Source organism: Narcine bancroftii, chromosome 4, assembly GCF_036971445.1.
Source record: "Narcine bancroftii isolate sNarBan1 chromosome 4, sNarBan1.hap1, whole genome shotgun sequence".
Classification (NCBI taxonomy): domain Eukaryota; kingdom Metazoa; phylum Chordata; class Chondrichthyes; order Torpediniformes; family Narcinidae; genus Narcine; species Narcine bancroftii.
The window spans coordinates 187577392-187603150 of NC_091472.1; the positions used below are offsets into that span (position 1 = coordinate 187577392).

Here is a 25759-nt window from a genome sequence, read left to right on the forward strand (position 1 = left end):
AGCAAAGCCATCTGCCAGTCTGCATCCAGTCTCTCTGAGTGTAGAGGAGACCACAACAGGAACACCAGATGAAGTAGATGACCCCTCCAGATTCACAGTGTTTCTTTGAAGAAACTTCAATTGGTTTCTTTAAACCAGTTTCCTTTCTTGCTTCTTTCATATTGCCCAGTTAGCATTTACCTGCCTATTGAGTACCCACTTCCTCTGCACATGCTCCGTGTTTAAGATAATAAATGGCTGGATGAGAAAATACAATTCATCAAACCCACTCCATCAGCAGATCTTGTATCATGACCTTAATAATGTACGTCTCTCGTACATTACCTATCTCTATTTTATGTCAAATAAAAGAATAAACTTGTGTAAGGTAAAAACATCATGAGATGGGACCGGAGAAGGAGTCACCCAGTACTAAGGAGTAACAGAATGCAGATGTGACCTTGTCCACTCAAGATAAGCTTTGCACTTACAAGAATGATGAGCAGCAGACTAACAGAGAAGGATAGCAACAGTTTATTCACTGGACAATGTCATGGTATGATAATTTACTAAGTACGTATCCTGAGGTATAAAAAAAACACCACTTGCTGATAACGGCAGAATGCGCCTTCTCCAACTAACACTGTTAGTTGCAAGTGTTACAATCCGGCAATAAAGAACAAAGAACCTTGATTTCGACTCAGTCTGGTGTTTGACTCACTCATTCATGAACAAAGCAGACCTAACACTTGGAAGAGACAGGAATACAAATGGAGTTAGATGAAATCTGTTATCTTATTAGAATGGAAATGCAGACCAATGATATGGAAATGATTTCAAATTCCATCAGAAGTGTCAAGAAGTTATATTCCAAGTGAACTAAAATATAATGTGGGGCAGGGGAAGGATTGTACTATAATAATAGCAATGAAACGACCGAACTGACAGAACACTTCCTGTCTAAATATGCACTTTTGGTGAAGTATTATCTCTATCTAGCTTACATCTGGCTTCACACTCACAACATTATCATTTATAACTAGTTTCCTTCCAATGACTTGGCAAGGCAATTCTGCTGTATCAAACTGCTATGACAATGTATGTCAAGTGAAGTCACCTTTATTTATCATTTATACCCTGCTTGCATGGTAGAGATAGCATTTCTCCAGGACAATGCAGCATATTTACATACATATACGTTGGAATAGTGTGACAGATTACGTTATATTTTATATTGTATATAGATATGTTTTGAAGGAGATAAATTGTGGTAGGTTTTTTAGTTTAGGTCACATACAAACACTTCAAAACAGATCTCATTTAAAATGCCAGAGCTCTGCTCAAGCCAGACAGTCCAAGCTCCAGGTGCCTTTGCAGAATCTTTGAAGAATGCCTGTAAGGACTTCACAGGTAGGTGTTAATTGGACATGCTGTGGAGTAATGGATTATTGTTTTTGAAAGCAACAGATGAACGAACTCAGATTAGGTCCGGAGCCCCAGTCTGTCTGAGTGCATTTGGCTGTTTTAAGAGGGTCATGTGGTTTTCTCCGAGTGTGTGTGAGAGAGAGAAAATTCAGTTCTACAGTTCAGCAGCAGCAGCTGGGACTGGAACAGGACAAGCTGGAAAGCTTGTGGAAAAAAAACATTTTGAAGACAGATTGTGAGTTCTTAGTTCAGCCTGGTCAAAGCCCTTGTGATTTCATACAAAAGGAGTTGGTTGGCTGCATAATGGTTTACTTAAAATATAGGAAACAAAAAGGAACTCTGTGGTGACCTGAAAGAAAGAGATTATCATCTGGAAAACCCTGATGGGGCAAGTTTCTACAGCAAGATACTGAAGTGGCTGATCGGAAGAAATCAGTTGTGGGCGTCCAACGAGGAACAAATCTCTCTCTGAAAACCAACAAAAACCATCCTGAGTGGTAACCATTTACCTTTCAAGCACCAAAGCCTGGTGAAATTCATAATTGTTAAATTCTGACCACAGTATAAGAATGGCCTGATACCGGTGAACTTGGAGGAATGAGAAGTGAGATTGGACTGTAAATCAAAGAACTTTTTTGAACTTACATAAACATTACCTACACTTGTGCTTAAAATTAGAAGGAGGTTAAGTTAAGTTAATAGTAATAAGTTAAAGTTTGATCCTGTTTTCGTTTAAAGATATTTAACAGCAACTTTTATTTAAGTTATCCATTTGTCTTGGTGAATTTCCATTGCTGCTGGGTTTTGGGGTCTTCTGGGCTCATAACACGAGAAGTTAAACACATTGAAATATTATAATGTATACAGTAGAAGTCCACGGTACACTATCTATATATGTTCTGGGAATTCAGGAGCCTGATGGCTTGGGGAAAAACTGTTCCCCAATCTGGACATAAGGTCCCTAGTGCTGCAGTACCTCCTACCAGATGGCAGAAGGGAGAACAGTTTACATGAGGGGTGTGTGGAGTCCTTCACAATGTTTATTGCCTTTTGCCTGCATTGAGTGTCGTAGATGTCTTTCCTAATGGTCTTTTCCGCTGATTTCACAATCCTCTGCAGTCCGAGGTGGTACAGCTTCCAAACCAGGTGGTGATGCAGTTGCACAGGATGCTCTCAATACATCCTCTGTAGAATGTAGTGAGGATGGAGGGTGGGAGATGAACTTTCCTCAGCCTTTGTAGGAAGTAGAGGCACTGCTGGCCTTTCTTGGCTATGGAGCTAGTGTTAAGGGACATGGTGAGGTTCTCTGCCAAGTGCACTCCAAGGAATTTGATTCTCTTGGAGACCATCAATGTTAACATAAAATGAGATAATTACCCAAATTTTACTTAGACATTAAATAAGACAAGGATAAAAACATTCGACATATATCTAGTTGAAATCTTAAACTAATAAATTATGCAATTATCATTCCACTGGTGGTTCAAAAATATAAATACCATAATAACTGACTCTTCTACCAGAGGAAACATCAGATTTGTACAGCAGTCCAAAAGGAATTTTGTACATTTCAATGAAATTACCTTGTATCTTTTCACTATAAAAGGAGAACAGACAACACATCTACCAGGAATCAATCTGACGAATTCCCTCTCCTCCAAGTGCAGACTTAATACTTGCTATCAGCCAATTTGCTATTCATGTACTTGCAACATCAATGTCAAATTTACCAATGTACATGCACATATTGAAGATCAACCACTGGGTCTATATATTTGACAATTTCAAGCTGTGCACGATTCAAAGTGTGGTTGCTCTTTATGTAGTTGTTCAAAACTAATCAGAGCTTGCAAATATCAATGTAATGAAGCAGTTTGTTAATGAGCATCTTTTTCTTTTAGGTATTTAAATATTTTAATGCAGGTCATTTGTGTTTTTAGAGCCCCATCATACATATCTGCATATTTTGTTTGGGGCAGGGGTTTTATTGTGAACAAGAGCACGTTATCGGAAACTCTACACATTAACTTTCAGTGATTATGTTCATAAAAATCCAGGTCTCTCTGAACAACAATCCCATTCAATCTCTGGTTAAAAATACATTTCCTTATATATTCTACCTTATATTTTTCCATATTTTATTTCATCTGACATTCCTTCAGTAGTCACTTATCAGTCTATTTCCCCACCAAGCCTGACCGGTCAAATTGCCAACTAGCATTGTATCATCTGTAATCGTGGATATATTACACTTGAATCCTTCTTCCCATCTAAATCATTGATAGAGATAAGAACCTAGAGCCCCTGTACAAACCTTCCAGCACCCAACACATCAGCAAAGCACAACCTGATAACAGCCCATTAATTCTGCATTTTATTTTTGTTAACCAATTGTCCACACCAATGTTTTATTCCCAAAACCACCTCATGGATGGATTTCAACATTTTCCCTAGGACTGAGATCAGACTATCTGATCTACGGTAACAGACCATTTTGGCCTACAAGTCCGTGCTGAAGATCTCACCAGGCAACGAGAGTGGCACACCGTACACCTGTATGCCTGTGGATCCTCCTTGGGTGCTGTTTTGATGCCAAGGAGGACCCAGGGTAGTTCGTCTGCCCAGCCGAGACCTGTGAGGTGAGCCATGAGGGCTGACTTCAGGTGGCGATGAAATCTCTCCACAAGGCCATTTGCTTGTGGGTGATAAGCCGTGGTGTGGTGGAGTTTAACCCCCAGTAGGTTTGCCAATTGAGTCCAGAGGGCGGAGGTGAACTGGGTGCCCCTGTTGCTGGTGATGTGCGCTGGAACTCCGAACCTGGCAATCCATTGGGTGACCAAGTTCCTGGCGCACATCTCGGCAGAAGCCTCCTTGATAGGAATGGCATCCGGCTATCTCGTGGTCCGGTCAACCACTGTAAGGAGGTAATGCGCCTCTCTGGACACCGGTAGGGGGGGGTGCTCACGATGTCAACATGTACGTGTTGGAAACGTTTGACTGCCGGGTCGAACTGCTCATTCGGGGCCTACGTATGCCGGTTGTCCTTGGAGGCCTGGCACTGGGTGCAGCTCCTCACCATCTCAGCTACCTCCTTCTTAACCCCATGCCACATGAACCGCTCTGCCACAATTCACACCGATGCCTTCACCAAAGGGATCATGAACCATGTTGAAGGCCCGCGATCTCCACTGTGGTGGGACTACCAGGTGCGGTGAACCAGTGGAGACGTCGAAGAGCAGCATGTGTCCTGGAGACAGAGCCCTGAAATGGCGGTACGGAGGGCTTGCGTCTCCACGTCTTCCTTCTGCGCCTGTGCCAGTTGGGTGTAGTTGAGGCCGGGGGAGAGGGTGTTGATTGCCAGTCAGGAAAGTGCTTCCGCCATGACATTGTCTCTACCTGCCCTGTGCTGAATGTAGGTGGTGAACTCCGACACATAGGAGAGATGGCGTTGCTGGTGGGCTGATCCTTGGCCATCGCGAGGGCCTGCGTGAGAGGCTTGTGGTCAGTGAACGCAGTGAATGGCCTGCCCTCCAGGAAGTACTGGAAGTGGCAGATGGCTAGGTACAGCGCCAGAAGTTCCCAGTCGAAGACGCTGTACTTGAGCTCTGGCGGTCGAAGGTGCCTGCTAAAGAAGGTCAGCGGGTGCTACTGTCCATCAAGTCACTGTTCAAGAACGCCCCCAACGGCTGTGGCTGAGGCATCTACTGAGAGCATGGTGTGTGCCTTCGGGTGCGGGTGAACTAACAAGGTAGTATTGGCCACTGTAAGGAGGTAATGCGCCTCTCTGGACACCGGCAGGGGGGGGTGCTCACGATGTCAACATGTACGTGTTGGAAACGTTTGACTGCCGGGTCGAACTGCTCATTCGGGGCCTACGTATGCCGGTTGTCCTTGGAGGCCTGGCACTGGGTGCAGCTCCTCACCATCTCAGCTACCTCCTTCTTAACCCCATGCCACATGAACCGCTCTGCCACAATTCACACCGATGCCTTCACCAAAGGGATCATGAACCATGTTGAAGGCCCGCGATCTCCACTGTGGTGGGACTACCAGGTGCGGTGAACCAGTGGAGACGTCGAAGAGCAGCATGTGTCCTGGAGACAGAGCCCTGAAATGGCGGTACGGAGGGCTTGCGTCTCCACGTCTTCCTTCTGCGCCTGTGCCAGTTGGGTGTAGTTGAGGCCGGGGGAGAGGGTGTTGATTGCCAGTCAGGAAAGTGCTTCCGCCATGACATTGTCTCTACCTGCCCTGTGCTGAATGTAGGTGGTGAACTCCGACACATAGGAGAGATGGCGTTGCTGGTGGGCTGATCCTTGGCCATCGCGAGGGCCTGCGTGAGAGGCTTGTGGTCAGTGAACGCAGTGAATGGCCTGCCCTCCAGGAAGTACTGGAAGTGGCAGATGGCTAGGTACAGCGCCAGAAGTTCCCAGTCGAAGACGCTGTACTTGAGCTCTGGCGGTCGAAGGTGCCTGCTAAAGAAGGTCAGCGGGTGCTACTGTCCATCAAGTCACTGTTCAAGAACGCCCCCAACGGCTGTGGCTGAGGCATCTACTGAGAGCATGGTGTGTGCCTTCGGGTGCGGGTGAACTAACAAGGTAGTATTGGCCAGTGCATTCTTTGTGGCCCTCTGCCTCTTCAGACCAAACCAGGACTTTGTCTTTAGAGCCGATCAATGAGAACAACGGCTGCACAAATCGGGTGGCGCCGGGGATGAAACGATGATAAAAGTTCTCTATACCTATGAATTCTTTCAGGCCCTTGAGGGAGGTGAGTTTGGGGGAACTACCGTACGGCCGCGACTTTTTCCGGCGCTGGGGCGGCTCCTGCTGCCGAGATGGTGAGTCCCAGGAAATGCAGCATCTGCTTGCTAAACTGGCACTTGGCCACGTTGACTGTGAGGCCGAATTCCACCAGGCAGACAAGCAGGGTGTGGAGATGGACCTTGTGCTCCTCGTGGTCACGACTGGCAATCAGGATGTCATCGAGGTATATAAGCACAAAGTCCAGGTCCCTGCCCACTGCATCCATGAGGTGCTGAAAAGTCTGGAACATTTTTAAGTCTGAAGGGCATGCGCAAGAATTCAAACAGGCTGAACGGGGTGATGATCACTGTCTTATCAATGTCCTCGGGGTAGACTGGGATTTGATGATAACCCTGAACCAGGTCGACTTTTGAGAAGACCTGGGCGTCGTGGAGGTTGGCTTTAAAGCACTGGATGTGAGGGATTGGATACTGTCAGGCGTAGTCGCGTCATTCAGGCATTGATAATTACTGCAGGGTCACCAGCCTCTGGAAGATTTGGGGACCATGTGAAGAGGGGATGCCCAGGGGCTGTCAGAGCGGCTGACAATACCCAACGCCTTGGCTCACTGCAGCTTCTCAGGCGGATGTCATCGAGCCTTGGCGTGCAGCCTTGCATGGAGATATGATGGTAGACCCGGTGCTGCAGCTGCCGGATGGAGGGGAATTCATCGAGTTCACTGGAATACTCGTCCCTGGGGGGAGGGTGATGGTGGCTATTTCAGGCTTGCAGGCGTCCGTGGCATCAAGGCAGACCAAGTGAAACGTGTGGGCATTAACTAGTCTTTTTCCCTTCATGTCTACCAGCAGGCCATGTGGTCTGAGGAAGTAAGCCCACAAGAGCATGGTACCCCGAGGCCAGCAGAATTTATCTTTCCCGATCTGTATCTGTGCCCTGCAGGTGCCAAAAGTTTTAATGGCGGAACCATTAGCTGTCTGCAGGGTGGGACCACGAGATCGGGTGCAAGTTTCAAGGGCGGTCAGGGGCAAGACGTTCAGTTCTGCTCCAGTGTCCACAAGGAAACGCCAGCCGGAGGACTCATTGGACACGTGTAGGAGGCTGTTCGCATGGCCAGCCGCTGCAGCCATCAACGGCGGCTGGCGGAGTCATTTCCCTGGTAGGTACAGGGTTGCCTGCACTTACAAGCTTGTGCCCCCTAACATTGATAATAGAAGCACCAAGTGGGATGGTGCTCCTCTGGCTTCAACTTGGGGAGGGGGGGGCTGTGATCGGCTGGCTCCTGGACGGGTGACCTGGCTGAGGGCAGCTTCATTCTTTCTCTTGGTGCGCCAGAGGGTGTCCGCTTGGGTTGAGACTTGCTGTGGGTCACTGAAGTCTTCGTCTGCCAACAGGAGCTGAATGCCCTCGGGTATCTGCTCCAGGAAGATCTGGTGGAACAAGAAACAGGGCTTGTGATCTTCCACCAGCGCCAGCATCTCATCCATGAGGGCCAATGGCGTTCAGTCTCCCAACCTATCTAGATGCAAGCGTCTGGAGGCACGCTGTTGTGGGGAGACCGAAGGTGCCCAGAAGATTTTTGAAGGCAGGGTATTTACCCTCAGCTGGTGGGTTGTGGGAGATTATCCACCGTGGCTGCCGTTTCCTCATCTAGCATGCTCACAACATGGTAAAACATCGTGGTGTCTGTGGAAATGTTCCTGAGGCAAAATTGCTCCTCTGCCTGCATGAACCACGTATGTGGGCGAAAGGTCCAGAAGGGGGACAGTTTCACAGCGACGGCATTGATCTCGGCTGGATTCATGTTGGGAGACCAGAAAAATGTCTGGGCTTGTTTGGGTCACCAATGTGGTGGTAGCTACAGCAAAGAGACTCCCACCACCTTGAATGCTCTCAACGAATGTTTTATTCAAATCCTGTGCACGGCCCTTTAAGGGCAGCATGAGCTCAGCCACCGCGTGAGCGGTGATGTCATAACAGCTGGCTGAGGCGCATGCTGGGCTGGAACCATGAGGTAAGGAGAACCCCCAACAGTGCCATTTTCTCATGGCTGCCCTGCTACACGGAGGTACAAGCGGGGCCGGTTCACCATGAGAGAGTGTGCTGCCACACAGTTTTCATTTCCTCAGTATAATTTATCTTGTCACATCCTGCAAGGGGCTCACACCAGCTTCATTTTTGCCTGTACACAGATCTTAAAACCTGTTTTTTATGCTTCTCACTAGACTATTCTTTTATTCTGGCCCTTTCATTATCAATGCCTTTGTTGAATCCTAGAATGTACCCAATCTGCAAGCCAATTGCTCTTTTTGCCAACATTCTGTCTTTCCCTTTGATGTAATATTATCTTTCTCTGGACATCCCGCACATCTGTCCTGGCCTCCTCCTCCTCCCTCACACACAACAAAGACAGGATTCCCCTTGTCCTCACCAGTCTCTGCAGCCACCAGTTCATCCTCCACCATTTCTGTCCCCTACTAGGTGATCCCAACCTATTCCCCTCTCTGCCTTCCACATCTGCAGCAGTCATCTATTGTATCCGCTGTTCCCGTTGTGGTGTCCACTACTTCGGAGAGACTCGGCTCAGACTGGAAGATGACTTCATTGAGCACCTCAGCTCTGTCTGCCACAATAGCGTGGACCTCTCACCATAAACAATACCATACAAAATCTAATGACATAAAATATCTCCAACCTTCCTAAGTTAAATAAAATTGTTTCTCATCAGCTCTCCCCTTCACCCTTTTTATCCTTTCTTCAATGCCCATGTGATTAAAAACATTCACAATTTTTTGATTATCAGCTAGTAGCATGTTTAACATATTCTGAAAATGCATCTAAGTGGTAAAGGAAAGCATATCATCATGTTCTTCCTTGTGAAAGCTAGACACACCCATCATCCCACCCCAGCCATTCATGAGCTGATTACTGAATTTCTTTCTTGTCGAGAATATGCAATTGCATCAGACTACAGCTTCCAAAAGTACTTCCTTATTCTATTTAATGTCAAAAATTTCCACCAAACTTTTCTTGCCAGAGATGAAATGTGCCCAAAGGGATGTCAAAATCTGAGATCAGCATTAGGAGTGTGCATTGATCTCAATGAGAACTGGTACACCAATGTCCCTATTGTGAAGGCCTTCTGCTCAGCAGAGATAGAGTATGTCCTGGTGTAATGTAGACCCTACAACCTGCCCATGGAATTTTCGGCCACACTGATTGCCGCAGTCTACATTCTGCCTATGGATAATGAGGGTGAAGCCATTAAGAAGCTTTATGCTGCCATCCATGTCGCCCAGACTTCCCACACAGACAGTGCCATGATTGTTGCTGATGCCTTCAAATGTCATGTGAAAACAGTCTTACTATGGTTTCAACTACAGAGGAGAGAAAGCCCTGGATCAGGTGTACATCAACATCCCTGGTGTGTTCAAGTCTGCACCCTGCCCCAACTTTGGTTACAACGATCACATGCTACAGACTGCTGGCAAAGCAAAGTATGTCAGTTCACAGTGAGATCAGGACATGGCCAGGGGTGGGGACCCTTTGCAAGATTGCTTTGAGACCACAGACTGGAGCGGTTTCAGGGAGGTGACCACCTATAATGGCCATGTAAGCATCAAGGAGAACATGGGATCAGTGAATGGCTACATTGAGTGCATTGAGGATGTCACCGAGATCAAAATCTTTACAACCAGAAACTATGGTTGGATGCAGAGAACCGGGGTCTTCTCAAACCTCATGATGCTGAGTTCAGGACAAAGTGTAGTATGGCACTAAGATCAGACAGGGCTGAACTCAACCATGCAATCTGGAAGGCAAAGCGAGGCTACAGTTGTGAAACACCAACGACACAAGGTACTTGTGGCAAGGGATCAAGACTATTACGGATCACAAGTCAACCTTGCAAATTGAGAACAATGACAACTCCCTTCCAGACAGACTGAACTCCTTACATGCATAGTTTGATGTGAACAGGATGATGCCAAAGAAAGCTCCATGTCCCCCGATGAACTGGCCCCTTGCATAGCCACGGCAAGTAGAACCCTATCCAAGGCAAATCCACACAAGGCGGCGGGGCCAGATGACATACTGGTCAGGTACTGAAGCACTATGCAGACCAATTGACAGAGTTCTTCATAGACTTCTGCAGGCCATCATTCCTGCAGAGTACAAGACAGCCACCATCCTCCTGGTACCCTAGAGGGTGACAATAACAGGTCTCAAATACTATCGCCCTCTGGCACTGACTCCCTCCATTATGAAACATTTCAAGCCTCTGGCGATGGAACATATCAAAGAACACCCAGAGACACTTTGGATCTATTTCAATGTACCTATAGAAGAATCCATTCCACAGATGATGCTATAACCTTGTTGCTTCACTATGTCCTGGCCCACCTTGAGAACGTTGCTTCAAATGCCAGGCTGCTGTTCATTGACCTCAGCTCAGTGTTTAATACAATCGTTTCTCAGAGGCTGGTGGAGAACCTATTCTCACTGGGACTCAATACCCCTCACTGTAATTGGATCCTAGACTTCCTAACGGAAAGATCACAGTCTGTCAGTAGAAGAATATCGAGGACTGTCACGCTGAGCACTGGTGCATCTCAGGGCAGTGTGACTTCTGTTCATGTAACTGACCCACAATCTGCATCACCAGATCCAGATCCAACAGTCATCAAGTTTTTTTGTTTTTTTTTAAAAATTTTTTAATTTTTCACACTATAAACCATACTGACCAAAATACACACAAACATTTCCCTCTTGAATATAGTGTCATTTCTCCCTTTTTATCCCCCCCTCCCTTCCCTCCCTCCTTCACCCTCCTCCCTACCCACTCAACATTCAACATATATGATACCTTAAACCCATTAAACAATGTCATCACACAATGAAAATAAACAAGAAAATTGTGTCATCTACTTTTACATACTGGGTCAGTTTATTTAGTCTTCTTCTCCTTCTGTCATTTAAGGTGGTGGAGGTCTGCGGTAGGACTTCTCTGTTGCGTTCCATGTACGGTTCCCAAATTTTTTCGAATACTGTGATGTTATTTCTTAAATTATATGTTATTTTTTTCCAATGGAATACATTTATTCATTTCTATGTACCATTGCTGTATTCTCAGGCTATCTTCTAATTTCCAGGTTGACATTATACATTTTTTTGCTGCAGCTAAGGCTATCATAATAAATCTTTTTTGTGCTCCATCCAAATCGAGTCCAAGTTCTTTACTTCTTATATTAGTTAGATCTCTGGATTTTTTGGTATGTTGCTTTTTGTGATTTTATTTAATACCTGATTTAGATCTTCCCAAAACTTTTACACTTTCTCACATGCCCAAATTGCATGTACTGTTGTTCCCGTTTCCTTCTTACAGCGAAAACGTCCATCTGATACTGTTGGGTCCCATTTATTTAACTTTTGGGGCGTGGTTTATAGCCTGTGTAACCATTTATATTGTATCATGCATAACCTCATATTTATTGTATTTCTCAGTTTCAGAGCACAACTTTACCATGTTTAATTCTTTATCTTTGTTTAGATCTTGTTCCCACTTTTGTTTGGGTTTACAGCTTATTTCATCATTCTCTTTCTCTTGCAGTTTGATGTACATGTTTGTTATAAATCTTTTAATTATCATTGTGGCTGTAATCAAGTTTGAAGACGACACAATAGTAGTCAGCCTCATCAGCAACATTGATGAGTCGCACAGCAGAGAAGAGGTGGGAAATCTTGTGAAATGATGCAAGTAACAACTTGAGTTTCAACCTCGACAGGACGAAGATAATCGTGGGAATGGAAAGTCTAACTTCTCCTGAAATGTGGTCACTGAGTTTGGAATCTCTTGGATGAATAGAAGAACTTTCTTATTCTTACTTTATTTTTATGTTATTATGATATCTTGTTGTTATTCTTTGTTTGGCTGGGGAGGGAGAAATTTGCTCTATGTTCTATTAGTCATCAGCCACTGGTGGGTGATCCACACCGAAGATTGGTTTAGGGATTACTACCTTTTGGTAGTTTTTTGGGTTTTTTTTTACTTTATCTTTTTTTTTTCATTTTTATTTTATTTAGTCTTTAATTTGTGGTTTCCTTTTCTCCTATTGGAGGGCATATTTATGTTGTTTTGAGTTTTTATATATAGATATTATTAGTTCTTAGTAATATTAGTAGATATGTCAAAGTTGAGGTTTGCTACTTTTAATGTTCAAGGTTTAAATACATCAATTTTTGTTTAGATGGAATGTAAATTTGTTATAGCAACATAATGTGCCTATATTAAAACATTTAATGAAGTTATGGACAAAGAAAATGATAGGTTTTAGTGGTGAATTGTCAGCCTTGACTCCGTTGTATAATAATCAACTTATTTCTTTCTCAATACATGATCGAAGTTTATTACATTGGAGATTTAAAGGTGTGGAAAATTTGGGAGATTGTTTTAAAGAAGGGTCTGGGATTAGATAAATTTCAACTTGCCTTTGTATATTTAGCATTATCTGTAGTGGAAAAAATGTATTGCTAGTACGTGGAAAGATACAAATATGATTGATATTAATAGATGGCATAATGAGAGGAAATATTGTTTAATAATGGAAAAAAATCACATATGTTTCGCATAACTATATTTTTTTATTAATAAATGGTTGTAATATTCAGAATATTTACATTGATTAGATCTTAATATGTATGCTTAATTTTTTCTTTTTTTTTCTTTTTATGGCTCTCCTTAGGAGAGTTGGCTCAAGGGGGGGGGGTTCTCTTTTTCTTTCTCTTTTTTCTTTTATATATATAAAATATATCGTTCATGTTTAGTTTATTGTTATGTATGTTACTTATTATCTGTATTTTGAACGAATAAATAAAGTTTTAAATAAAAGGACAAATATAATCGTGGACTTCAGGACCAGGATCGACCCCCTCCAATTACACATCAATGACTCTGTAATAGAGAGTGGAGAGCATCAAGTTCCTTGGAATTCACCTGACTAGTGATCTATTGTGGACCCTCAGCATCTCTTCACTTATCAGGAAGGTGTAACAGTGACTGCACTTCCTGAGAAGACAGAAACAGGCAAGGCTATCAGCCACCATTACATCAACCTTCTATAGGAGTTTTATCGAGAGCATCCTGGCTGGCTTTATCCCAGTGTGGTATGACTGTTGCAGAGAAATGGATCAGAGATCAATCCGCAGGACTATAAGAGTGGCAGAGAGGATCACTGGGAGTCTCCCTTCCCACCAACATATCGATGTTGTCTGAAGAGTGTGTGCAAAAAAAATAATAATTGAGGACCCCTTCCATCCTGCGCACAGCATCTTTCATCTGCTCTCATTGGAGAAGATAATACAGGAGTATCAGAGCCAGCACCACCAGGCTGAGGAACAGCTTCTTCTCATGGCAGTGAGAACGAATGACCAAAGGAACTGCTCACACTCACCCTCCGAGACTCTCATTTGTATAAAACAATATTTATTTTTATGGATAGAATACTTGTCCTGCATATGTCTGTATGTGGGTTATGTCTGGCTGTGTGGCTGCATGTTTTTGCACCAAGGACCAGAGAATGATGTTTCATCAAGTTGTACTTGCACAATCAGATGACAATAAACTTGACTACCATCAGTAAGGAGGTACAGGAGCCTGAAGACACACACTCAGCATTCTTCCCCTCCACCATCAGATTACCGAATGCACCTATGGACACCCCCTCACTTATTCTCTGCTTTTGCACTAATCATATATTTTTTTAATCTTATTTTTTTTATTGTAATTCATAGTAATTTTGCAGCTTGTTCCTGCACATTTTACTGCTGCTGCAAAAGAACAAATTTTATGAAGTTTATGGCAATAAACCTGATTGTGAATCCAATTTATAGCACTTCCAATTAACTTTTAGTTTATCCCTCATACTATTTCTCTGCACTCTTTTGTTGCAGTTCCAAATTTCATTCTTTGCAAAATGTAAAACTTCCTTACAATTTTCTAAACTAATGCCATGATTCACATTCTAAGGATAATTTAGGGATCCTAATAAACGAGGAGCATTGGAACTATTCAGAACTTGATCTGTAACGAGGCAACTTTTTTTTTTAAAAACCTCAAAAATTAATCATAAGTCAAGGTTATTTTTGATGGAAATCTATCTGCATTTATACATGTATAATTTAGAGATACAGCATAACAGACCATTCCAGCCCATGATCCTGCGCCACATAATCATACCCACATCACCCTACACATCTTTGGAATGTAGTAGGAAACAGGAACATCTGGAGGAAACACATGTGGACTGTGACAGAGTATAGATATGTTTTTGGGAGACAAACTGGGGCAGGATTTTCAGTGTAGGTCACAAACACTTCAAAACAGATCTTATTTAAAATACTGGAACTCTGCTCAGGCTCGACATGTCGGGGCCAACGGTCTGCAAAAGCTTTGGAAAGTGCTCAAGAAACTTCACTAATGAATTGTTGTTTACAAATACAACAGATGAAGGAGCTTGTCAGAGACGCATTCAGTCTGGAGTAGAACTTGCTGTTCTATGAGGGTCATGTGGTTTTGCAAGTAGAGAGAGTAAAATAGGCTTTCTCCCAGAGAGAGAGAGAGAGAGAGAGAGAGAGAGAGAGAGATCAGTTCTGTAGTTTTAGTCAGTGGAAATCCCATTTGGAAGACGGGTTGTGAGCGCTTAGTTCAGCCTGGTCAAAGCCCTTGTGGGTCATGTAAGAGGAGAGGACTGGCTGTCTAATGTTTCACTTGGAATAAGGGAAACAAAAAAGGCACTCTGTGGTGACTGGAAAGAAAGAGGTTATCATCTGGAGAACCCTGAGGGGGCAAGTTTCTTCAGCAAGACACTGAAGAGGCTGATTTAAATGGGTGTCAGTGTACAACAAATCTCTCTGAAAACGAACAAAATCCTTCCTGAGTGGTAACCATTTACCTTCCAAGCACCAAATCCTGGTGAACTTTATAAATGTTAAATTCTGTGCACAGTATAAGAAATTCCTGCAACCAGAGAACTTGAAGGAATGAAAAGTGAGATTGGACTGTGAATCAAAGAACTTTTCTGAACTTACACACACATTACATACATGTGCGCTTAGAATTAGAAGGGGGTTAAGTTAGTTAAGTCAATAGTGATAAGTTAAAATCTGATTCTATTTTATGTTTAAAAGTAATTAAAAGCAACTTTTGTTTAAGTAACGATTTGTCTTGGTGAAAATCTATTGCTGCTGGGTTTTGGGGTCCTCTGGGCTCATAAGAGGACACAGGAAGAATCTACAAACAATTTACAGACAGTGCCAGATTTAAATATGGGTAATTGACACTGTATTCTACTAACACTGCCACCATTGGGTAACCCAAATGAAGTTCGTCACCTCCCTCTTTGACAGAGGAGACAAGTCATCTTGGGTAAAGTTAGGGGAACTGTATAAAGTTGGTGAGAAGATGGCAGAAAATTTTATATATAAATGGAATTCCAAATTACTATTTCATCCTAAGGAAACCCCCTTACTAAAACATATAACAATTTTGAATAAACTCAATGGTCAAATTGGTGTTAGGGGAGGCCTCTCACCCAAAACACACCTAGCTCAAAATAAATTAATTCTGTTAACAATTAATAATAAAATTCTAGAAACTTGGTCTCAGAGTGGGATCAAATATATTGAAGATTGTTTTGAGCAGAGACAAATTATGACATTTGAACAAATCAGGAATAAATTTGGAGTTTTAAATACATTTTTCTTTTATCTTCAGTTAAGATCTTATTTAAGGGATAAATTACATATAACAATAACAGTACGGAAACAGGCCATATTGGCCCTTCTAGTCCGCACCGATTTACATGAAACTCCAACTAGTTCCACCTACCTACTTCCTGTCCATAACCCTCCAACCCCCTCACATCCATGTACTCATCAGTGCCACTGTAATATAGTTGAACTAACTGCTACACTACCCAAAGTGAGACAAGAGCCCATGCATTTTCTGACTAAAGGTCACAAGTGCAGCCAACAGATTACTTCAAGGCACTTTCAGTAATTAGGTGAAGCACTGACCTTACCGCAGTGTACTGAATAGAGTCTCTGGTTCAAAAGGTGAACACAAATACATTTATCAAAAATGTATTTCCTACTTCAGGTGGAAGCCCTTAAACAAGGGCTAGATAAGTCAAGAGATGGAAATCAGATTTGGGAATAGAAATTGATGCATTTTGCTGGTCTGACCTGTGTTGAGACAGCATGAGCAAAACAATGAATGTAAGGTATGGGCTGGTGCAATGTAATTTTTTGCATAAGCTGTACCTTACTCTGTAAAAATTAAATTAAATTGAAACCTGAATTATCCAATTTATGCTTTTGATGTGGTCAAGATACAGGGACCTTTTTGCATTTAACCTGGTCATGCCCTAAGGTGAGATGCTTCTGTGAAGATTTGGAGAATCTCCTGGAACAAATAATCAGAATTCAATACCCTCAGGAGTCAGATTTGTTTTTATTGGGGAAATGAGCAGATCTAAGACCTAAAATGAGGCGGTTGAAACATCAATTGACATTTGTTAAACTTGCTTTAGCAGTGGCCAGGACATGCAAAGCCATTTACTTGAAAATCTGATTCCCAACAGAGTCTGATACTTTGGAAGTCAGAAATGCATAGTTATGTTCCCCTGGAGATTTCTTACAACCTCAGAAATTGCTACATGCTTTTAAGAATATATTTAAGATACGTGGGGATTAACCTTTGATGATTTCTTCCCCCCCCTCCTCCTCAAGTCTCCAAAACCCGTATCTCTAGTGATGTCTATGTCAAGACATTTATCCCTTAAGGGAGGAAGTAAACTCCGGATGAATCATGTAGTTTCATCTGTATGTAATTAATGATTTTGGAAAATAGATGATTTTGTCACATTATACAGGAGAATTATCTCTTCTTTTTCTTTGAGGGAGGGGGTCTTTCTGTTTTTTTTGTTTCCTACTTTCCTTTTAAGGATCGGAACGATGTGCAATTTTGTATTTATAAACAATAGTGCAGAATTTGATAATTGTGATAATGTACTGATTCTTCCTGCTTTGTATATCAACGTGTAGTTCGGTTTTGGTATTTTATTGTATATATCTGTCATATTTCTTTGATTTTGTTTATTTTGTAACTTGACTGAAAATTAAATAAAGGGGGAATAAACACTGCCACCACCATGCTGTGCTGCCACACAAAAAAATTAGTAATTATGATGTAATTTTGAGAAGTGAAATAATGAAGGATTGCTTCCACAAAACATTAGTGAATGGGTCAAAGAAATCATCAGCTAGTTCTGCCACTCAAGTAGAATTACATAAATTAAAAAATCTATTTGTCCACTCATATGAGTGTGAACTAATAAACACAGCTCAGGAACTGAGTCAATTTACTTGCCCCTCAGACCTCACTAAAAAGGAACTAGTTATTTTGAGGATCATATATAAACCACTCTTATAAATTCAGATTATCGCTCTCAGTGCAACAATGAATGCCACTTTTGATGAAGCAAAACTATTGGAGATTGTAGTACCATTGTTGCTGGTGGAATTTATTCTGGGCTCACTTTTCAATGCAATTGCTTTGTGGATCTTCTGCTTTCAGATGAAACCTTCAAAACCAAGTATCATTTATTTGTTTAATCTAACTCTAGCCGATTTTCTCTTGATGTGCTGCTTACCATTTAGAATGGTTTACTACATGAACCGAAAGAACTGGACTTTTGGGGATGGTGCTTGTAATTTGCTGTTATTTATGGTGTCTTTGAATCGGGCAGGAAGCATCGCTTTTCTCACACTTGTGGCATTAGATCGCTACTTTAAAGTGGTTCATCCTCATCACAAGCTAAACGCCCTATCACTAAGATGTGCAATAATAGGAATGATTCTCACATGGGCTGTACTGATTGGAATTACCTCAAACCTTCTCTTTGAAAGTCATACGTTTGATCAGAAAAACCTTACCTACTGTGAAAGTTTTAACTTGTATGATCCTTTAAATATTGGTGCAACATGGTATGATGTTTTTTATGTTGTTGAGTTTTTAGCATCACTCTGTGTTATCCTCTATTGTACTTATTCAATGATTTCAAGACTTCATAACAAGAAAGGTAAAATGAGAAAAAAATTCAATAAGGCTAAACGTGCGGTGTTAGCTATTGTCATCGTGTTTACACTCAGTTTCTTGCCCAGCATCATTGGTAGAACAGTTGTGCTGATGTTGCAGTCAAAGACAGCAGAAGCAAGCAAGGACTACTGGGCAGCAGTTGAGGGATTTTATCTTGTACTTTGTCTAACTTACGCTAATAGCATGCTTGATCCAATTGTCTATTATTACTCTAGTTCAAAATTTCAGAACATTTTCCTTCAAAAGTGTTCAAACAAATTGAAAGTGAAAAATTCACAAAACTCACCTGAAATTCTACCATCAACAGCAAACAACTTACACGTGGAAAATAATCAGAAATAGGTCAGCGAGCTCACATTATTCAGTATGGATAACAAACTTGGATTTAAACCAAGCAATGCAGTTTAAAAGAAAACAAAGCAAAAGCCTGTAAGACCTGCCACGCAACCACTGAGCCAACAACTTGAAATGCAAGAGAATCTGAACTTTGGAAGCTGGAATTAATGGAAAGGAATCAAACTGTATCAGATCATGTGAGATATCTTACAAAACCTGCTTCATCTGCAGATTATTACAGATATCCATCAATCTCCAGGTGGTTGGGGAGGTCCCAGCTGCTCAAGTTATCGTTTGTGTTATATAACATTTTCTTCGTGTTATTTGGGCACGACCCTCAATATTTGCATTTACAAATATGTAGAATTTGTAATATGATTGCTTTTATAATATGCTTTTCTTTGAAAAAATAAACATGCATGTAGTTTCCAAAAGTAGAATCAATATGAAAATCCCATAACTATTGACTGATCAGACTAAGTGTCAGGAAAAGTAACAATCTTAAATGTTTTGTAAGCAATCTTAATTTTCATGTTCCCACTGTACCATTTAAACATACAATATGAATAAATAATTGCTATCTTATTGTCACTGAAACATTCAACCAGTGTAAGCTTCAAATGTGGATTTTAATTCAAGTTTATTAAAGATTTTGTGACTATGACACCAACCTAACTTGGAAAAAATTGTTTACCGAAAACAGTAACGTTCTTTTTTCCCCCCAATTTTACTCACCTCAGCTAGTTTTAACAATGTAAATAGTTCATCTGAGTGTGAATAAAAGATTTGTTTTATTTCTGTTACGCTATTAGTATGCGAGAAGGCTGCTGAAGATGACACATGAGGACAACTAACTTTTAACTAACAGTGCAGGGACGTTAAACTCATGCTATTGTGACATGGATTATTTTCTATATATTAGTGTATTTGGCAAATATTGCACTTGGGTAGCTAAATATAACTTCTTCAAATTTTGCAGCAGTTTAATCTATCGTACAAGTCAACAGAAAAGATTTTCACAAGTTGGCAGCTGAACAAAGAGTGGATATGAAACTATTAAATCTAAACGTAGATAAACAGCAGCTGAGCTAATGGAATACAAGCATGCTAATTCATTTCATCATCTATCCTCATGATGCCAATTGTCAAACACCAGGAATCACAAAGCAAAATAAAATAGATGCTGAAAACCCAAAATGCAGTTCAAAAGAATCCAGGCTTTGTGACCAAATTGAGCAGGCAGACATTGCACATCTTTCAGGAGGTCGCTCTTGATTCTAATCAGAAACAAGAACTCTGTTGATTTTTCCCCTCCTTGCTCTGGGAAAGAGATTGCTAATATAAAAATAAAAAGTATTTTAAATGCTAAAGGAACAAATTGAAGGTCAGATAATAATGGTTATGCATTACTGTCACAAACACCCAGACAGACACAATAAATACAGATGAACAAGAATAAATCTTACCCATATGTTCTGAATAACCCACCTACTGCTGGGAGACTTTCTTGGATATCATTTGCTAGTAGCCTCCTTTATGTTTTAATATTTTCTTTTCTGAAGAGAAACTACTTAAAACAAGTTCTAAACTAAGCATAGCATGTACAAGAAGAATCACAATGTGACAAAATGATAAATACATTTTTTTAGCAACATTTTTCCACAGGAAGGCCAAGGGAGCTACACAATAAAAGATACTGTTCGACTGTTGGTGTCTCTGGTTTCTCTACTTCTGATCACCAAGAAACTCCTGAAAGAATTTAAAAAAAAAACAAATTTTTAAAAATTGTTCATTTTTTGAGGAAGATTAGTCTATTTTTAAGAGAACTTTTGATACAGTCAACTAGTAGGCAGTGGCTTGATCGAGAATTCATTTGGCTGGAGAAGATATAAATATATCTGATTCCATGCTGACATTTCATGAGTATTTCTATTTTACTCATCTCAGCTCGTTTTAACAATGTAAATAGTTCATCTGCATTTTAATAATACACTGAGTGTGAATAAAAGATTTGTTTTATTTCTGTTACGCCATTAGTATGCGAGAAGGCTGCTGAAGATGACAGACGAGGACAACTATCTTTTAACTAACAGTGCAGGGTAGTTAAACTCATGCTATTGCGACATGGATTCTTTTCTATATATTAGTGTATTTGGCAAATATTGCACTTGGGTAGCTAAATATAACTTCTTCAAATTTTGCAGCAGGTTAAGTCAACAGAAAAGACTTTCACAAGTTGGCAGCTGAACAAAGGGTGGATGTGAAACTATTAAATCTAAACGTGGATAAACAGCAGCTGAGCTAATGGAATACAAGCATGTTAATTCATTTCATCATCTATCCTCATGATGCCAATTGTCAAACATCAGGAATCACAAAGCAAAATAAAATAGATGCTGAAAATCCAAAATGCAGTTCAAAAGAATCCAGGCTTTGTGACCAAATTGAGCAGGCAGACTAAATAAGTCATTTCAGTGATCTGAAGCCAGAAATCTTAAATAATTTTCCCACTCTCTCAGCAGCACAAAGGCTAACAGCTTCCCATAAACTATTCACCAAGTATTGGTTATTTTTGGATTAGAGCTAGGCCTTGTCACTGTTCTGTACATTTCAATAGAGCTGTCCCACGTGATGTCCTGCTCTGAAATGTTCAACTCCACATACAAAGAAGTGACGTCCCCAAAACTACGCTGCTGCTGGCTGGACGTGCGCACAGTAACTCATCGCAATTGAGAAAATTACTTACCTTTAATTGTGCCAACTATGGTAAGAAAGTGATGAAAAATCTCATTCGAATTTATTCAATTTAAAGTCATTTGTCACCACCCTAATGTGTGTTAGATCAATTCTAGCAGTATTATTATTTTCTGAAACATTTAAATTTCATGACTGAATTAAAATCAGATCAAATAATGTCACCAGAAGATATGGGTATTTATATCCACAAGTCATTTTTGTCCACATCAGAAAAAAAACTAAAATCACTTGATATGGCAACCATACTTTTATAGCACTGCAATGAATGGCATCAAAAACACATGAGACTCGTGAAAAAAAAAAGACAATCACTAGAAGTTTAGGGGTGGGGGGGGGGAGGAGAGAGAGGGAGATCGAGATCTTGCACTGTCCATAGGAATGAACATTTGCATGTAAGTGGGACTTTCAAATTTAATATTATAGAAGCTGGGCTGTCCATAAGTCAGGTGTTCGTACCCAGGGATATCCGTACTTATTTCATAAGAATGATATTATTTCCTTAGAAGAAAATTCATGAAAAAGATTTATTTAAAAACATATTTTACCTTTAAAAAATCAGGAGAAATATCAGATTTGATGGGTCTTCCTTCATAATTTAGGTAGACAGTTACTACTGAGATGGCTTCATCAAGGCTGTAAGAGTAAAATTTAATTACTTATAAGCATCTTGGAGATGAATACAAAAATGACCAGTGAGTATACTTGAAGGTGATGCGATACTTAAAGCAAATTATTTATGACTGCAGGAAGGTCTAACCTTACAGTGGTCCTCACACTTTTTCTTTCCACTCACATGCCATTTTAAGTAATCCCTATGCCACAAGTGTTCTGTGATTAGTAAAGGATTATTTAAGGTGGTGTGTGAGTGGGAAGGGAAGGTTGAGAACCACTGCTCTAGATTCAATTGTCACGGAAATATTTTGCTTGAGAAAAAATGTCATTGGCCTATTTCCTTTGGAGTTATGAAACTGTGCACATAACGAGTCAATGAGGTACAATTAAAGCAGTGGTTTTCAAACTTTTTCTTTCCACCTGCACATCACCTTAAGCAATCCCTCACTAATCACAGAGCACCTATAGCATAGGGAATACTTAAAGTGGTATGTGAGTGGAAAGAAAAAGGTGGAGAACCACAGTGTTAGACATAATCCATATCGTACTGAACATTTGCCACAGCTTTTAAACGCCAATCCCAAAATAACTGGAAAATTTCACCTCGACTTCTGAATGTCAACTCACCAACCCTGTAGTTGCAAGAATCAGATGTAGGAATAGATCTTGCACTTGTCCCATCATTCAATAAGATCTCTTGTCTTTGTGCAAAATAGAGGTTTTAACCTATGTTGATCTCTGGCTTGTATATACATTCTGAGAGTGAACTTTCATGGCCATATATCATCCAGAATTCTAAAGAGCAATTACATTCACCAAGAAGAAATTTCTCTCATCTCAGCAGACCTGCTATGACCAGACTGGAATTACTTAGAATGGTTCCAGGATTGGAAACTTCATATTCAAGGGTACTCAACATTTTGGAAAGATTGACCAAAAGATAAAGGAGGTGGGGTAGCATTGCTCATTAGTGCCACTCTGAGGAAGGACATCAGCTTAAGTGAGGAAAAATCTGTATTTTTCACTCAGTATTGTGAAATTGTGGAAATCCCTTTCAAAGCTGTTCAGGCCAATTCAAGAAATATGTTCAAACGGTGTTATGGCCAATTCACTATATGGTACTGAAGTCGTATGATGCATTAATGGATGATGATGTTTGATTAATGGAACAGGTTTGAGGGGCTAGATGGTCTTCTCTTGCATTTTCTGTTTCTAAATCCCCTTTGTGAGCAGGATTAAGGAAAAACCTAGAATATTTTATGCATAAATTAAAGAGGGTAACCTAGGAAAGGGTAGGACCAATCAAGCACAAAGGAGGAAATTTATCGCTAAAGCCAGTGGGCAAGATACTTCACATAGGTATTCACCAAGGAGAAAGTCATGGAGGATGGTGAGATCAGAGTGGAATATCCTGATATTCTCAGACATAGCGTGGGTCTCTTGAAAAATATTAAGGTGGACATCCCCTGGGGCTGATGGGATACATCCAAGGTTATTGAGAAGCAAAAGAAGATTGTTGGGGTCTTTCAGAGATCTTTGTATCTTTTTAGTTACAGACAAGGTCCCAGAGGACTAAGAATAGCTAATATTGTTCTTTGTTTAAGATGGGCATGAGGGACCATCAGGAACTTAAAGGTAGTGAACCATCACATCAATGTCAAGAAATTGTATACAAATATTCTTCGGGAAAGGATCTACTCGCACCTAGAAGAACACTAACTAATTAGGGATAGTCAGCATGACTTGCTTAGGGGACAGCATATCTCACAAACCTGATTTGAGTTTTTTGAGGAGACAATGAAGATGATTAACGAGAGTAAAGCAGTAGCTGTTTTAGTAAAGGAATTGAGTAAATGCACTACTAGAAAAGGTAGCAGAAGCAGATATGATAGCAGCATTAAAGAGTCATTTAGATAAGATGAATGGATTAGTTAAATTTTGCATCATGGTTGCCACTGTTCCTTTACTGTACACTTCCATAGTCTGCTCATTTCTGAATGGTCAAAACTTTATATTGAGACAGTGACATATGGTTCAGAGCACAGCAGCTAGGGGAAACATTATTCCTACACCTATCCCATCAAACCCCATAAGATCTTTGAATATCTCAATGAGATCACCTGTTCTTCAAATTATAAAGACCCTGCCTCAGTCTATTTGATCCTTTCTTGGATAATTTCCTACCTCATGAACTAGTTGAGTGAACCTTTGTTGGTTCCCTCTTATTTCAAGTATACCCTTTCCTAGGCAGATCAGGTCAGTACAATATCTTCCACATATGATCTTAATAGGACATTTTATAATTTCAGTAGGACACCATTTCTGCTGTAATAGAACCTCCTTGCAATAAAGGGCAAAGGATCATTGACCATGTTAATTGTTTGTTGTACAGGTACTCCCTTACTTGCGACCTATGCCCATCCCCAAATACAACTAAATTTTTAAAATATATAAGAGAAAATAAAAAATTTATGCCGTTTATGTTGCATTTGACAAACTATAACTATAAAGTGCTCACTTACTTTGTTAGTTGGCATACCAGGATCCATCGTCTGGGCACGGCCATCTTGATTCCTGTGCAGTCTTCAGTTGGCACATGCACGGTGGGTTCACATATTGGAGTTCGGGTTGCGCATATGCAAGAGTTAAGTGCCCAGAAAATACTGAATTTGTGCCCATAACTCTCGCGCATGCACCAACTGAATTCCAATGCACGAATGCACCAAGCGTGGGCTAACTGAAGACTGCATAGGAATCAAGATGGCTGCACCCAACCTATGGGCCCTGGGACGCCGACTAACAAAATACGTATGCACATTTTGGCTCTTACATGCCCTGTATCCTTGTTATTGTTTGTCAAATACAACATTTGATTAAAAGGTTTGCTTTAAGACTTCAGTACTCCATGCATGTGGGGAAAATTCCGACTTCTGTAAATTTCAAGATAAGACCGATCCTCAGTCAGGGAATATCTGTACTTCACAACAGAAGAAGATCCTGTTGTGTTCAGAATAGGTTTGACAGGTTCAAAGAGAATCAAGGCTAGACACAAACTAGTCTTAATTATACACAGAGGAATTCACAAATGTGAACACACTCATATGGACTTACCTAGAATAAAACACAAATAGGGTGCAAATAAATCGCTGCTAAACATTCTCATATCCCGACTGGGAATGCACAATACTCACCATCCCTCTCTATCTCTAGCAATATCAACATGCTAATAAACAGTAAATTAATCACAACTAACAAGTATATCAAATTAACCTGGTATCCAGCAATGTCCACAGCTTGTGATCCAGGACTGACCATTGCAGTCAGGAATCTGGTGCTGCCTATGGCCTGTAATTCAGTGACTGTCTCCATGCAGCAGCAAAAACGGAGAGGGAGGGAGGGGGAAAAAAAGAGAGACTCCACGTGCTGCTTTTTCGATGCAAGGCCACCCATGTGACCTGCGAGGTTCAAACGCGTGTCAGCCTCACCTGTGGGTCGGATCTAACCATTGATCGGCAACCGGAGGACCAATCAGACATCCGCAGTAAAGAGCAATCATGCATCAGTCTCACAGGTGGACAGATCTAACCCTTGTTTGACAGGTGAGGTGACTTCTGATTAGGATCTAGCCGGCAAGGTCATGTGACCCTTCGTAATCCATGTACCGACCAGGTTCCAGATGGAGAGGTCACATGATCATCCACAATCCACACTACAAATCCTCTGAAAAATACATTGA

The 25759-nt window shown here is 41.1% G+C and overlaps 2 protein-coding genes across 2 annotated transcripts in view; one reads left to right on the forward strand and one right to left on the reverse strand.

Moving 5' to 3' along the window:
* Positions 1 to 7649: 7649 nt before the first annotated feature.
* Positions 7650 to 19275, forward strand: LOC138762406 (hydroxycarboxylic acid receptor 1-like). The gene is made up of 4 exons (XM_069936166.1): positions 7650 to 7754; positions 9525 to 9661; positions 11773 to 11893; positions 17659 to 19275. The coding sequence occupies exons 1-4, from the start codon at positions 7650 to 7652 to the stop codon at positions 18658 to 18660; spliced, it is 1365 nt and encodes a 454-aa protein (XP_069792267.1). The 3' UTR covers positions 18661 to 19275.
* The window catches only part of kntc1 (kinetochore associated 1), a 207699-nt gene continuing 201204 nt past the window's right edge, over positions 19265 to 25759 (reverse strand). Inside the window, exons 63-64 of the mRNA XM_069933231.1 lie at positions 21957 to 22044; positions 19265 to 20403 (exon numbers count right to left, since the gene is read on the reverse strand). Coding sequence (XP_069789332.1) covers positions 20380 to 20403; positions 21957 to 22044 — 112 coding nt within the window. The 3' untranslated portion in view covers positions 19265 to 20379. The remainder of the gene's footprint in view (positions 20404 to 21956; positions 22045 to 25759) is intronic.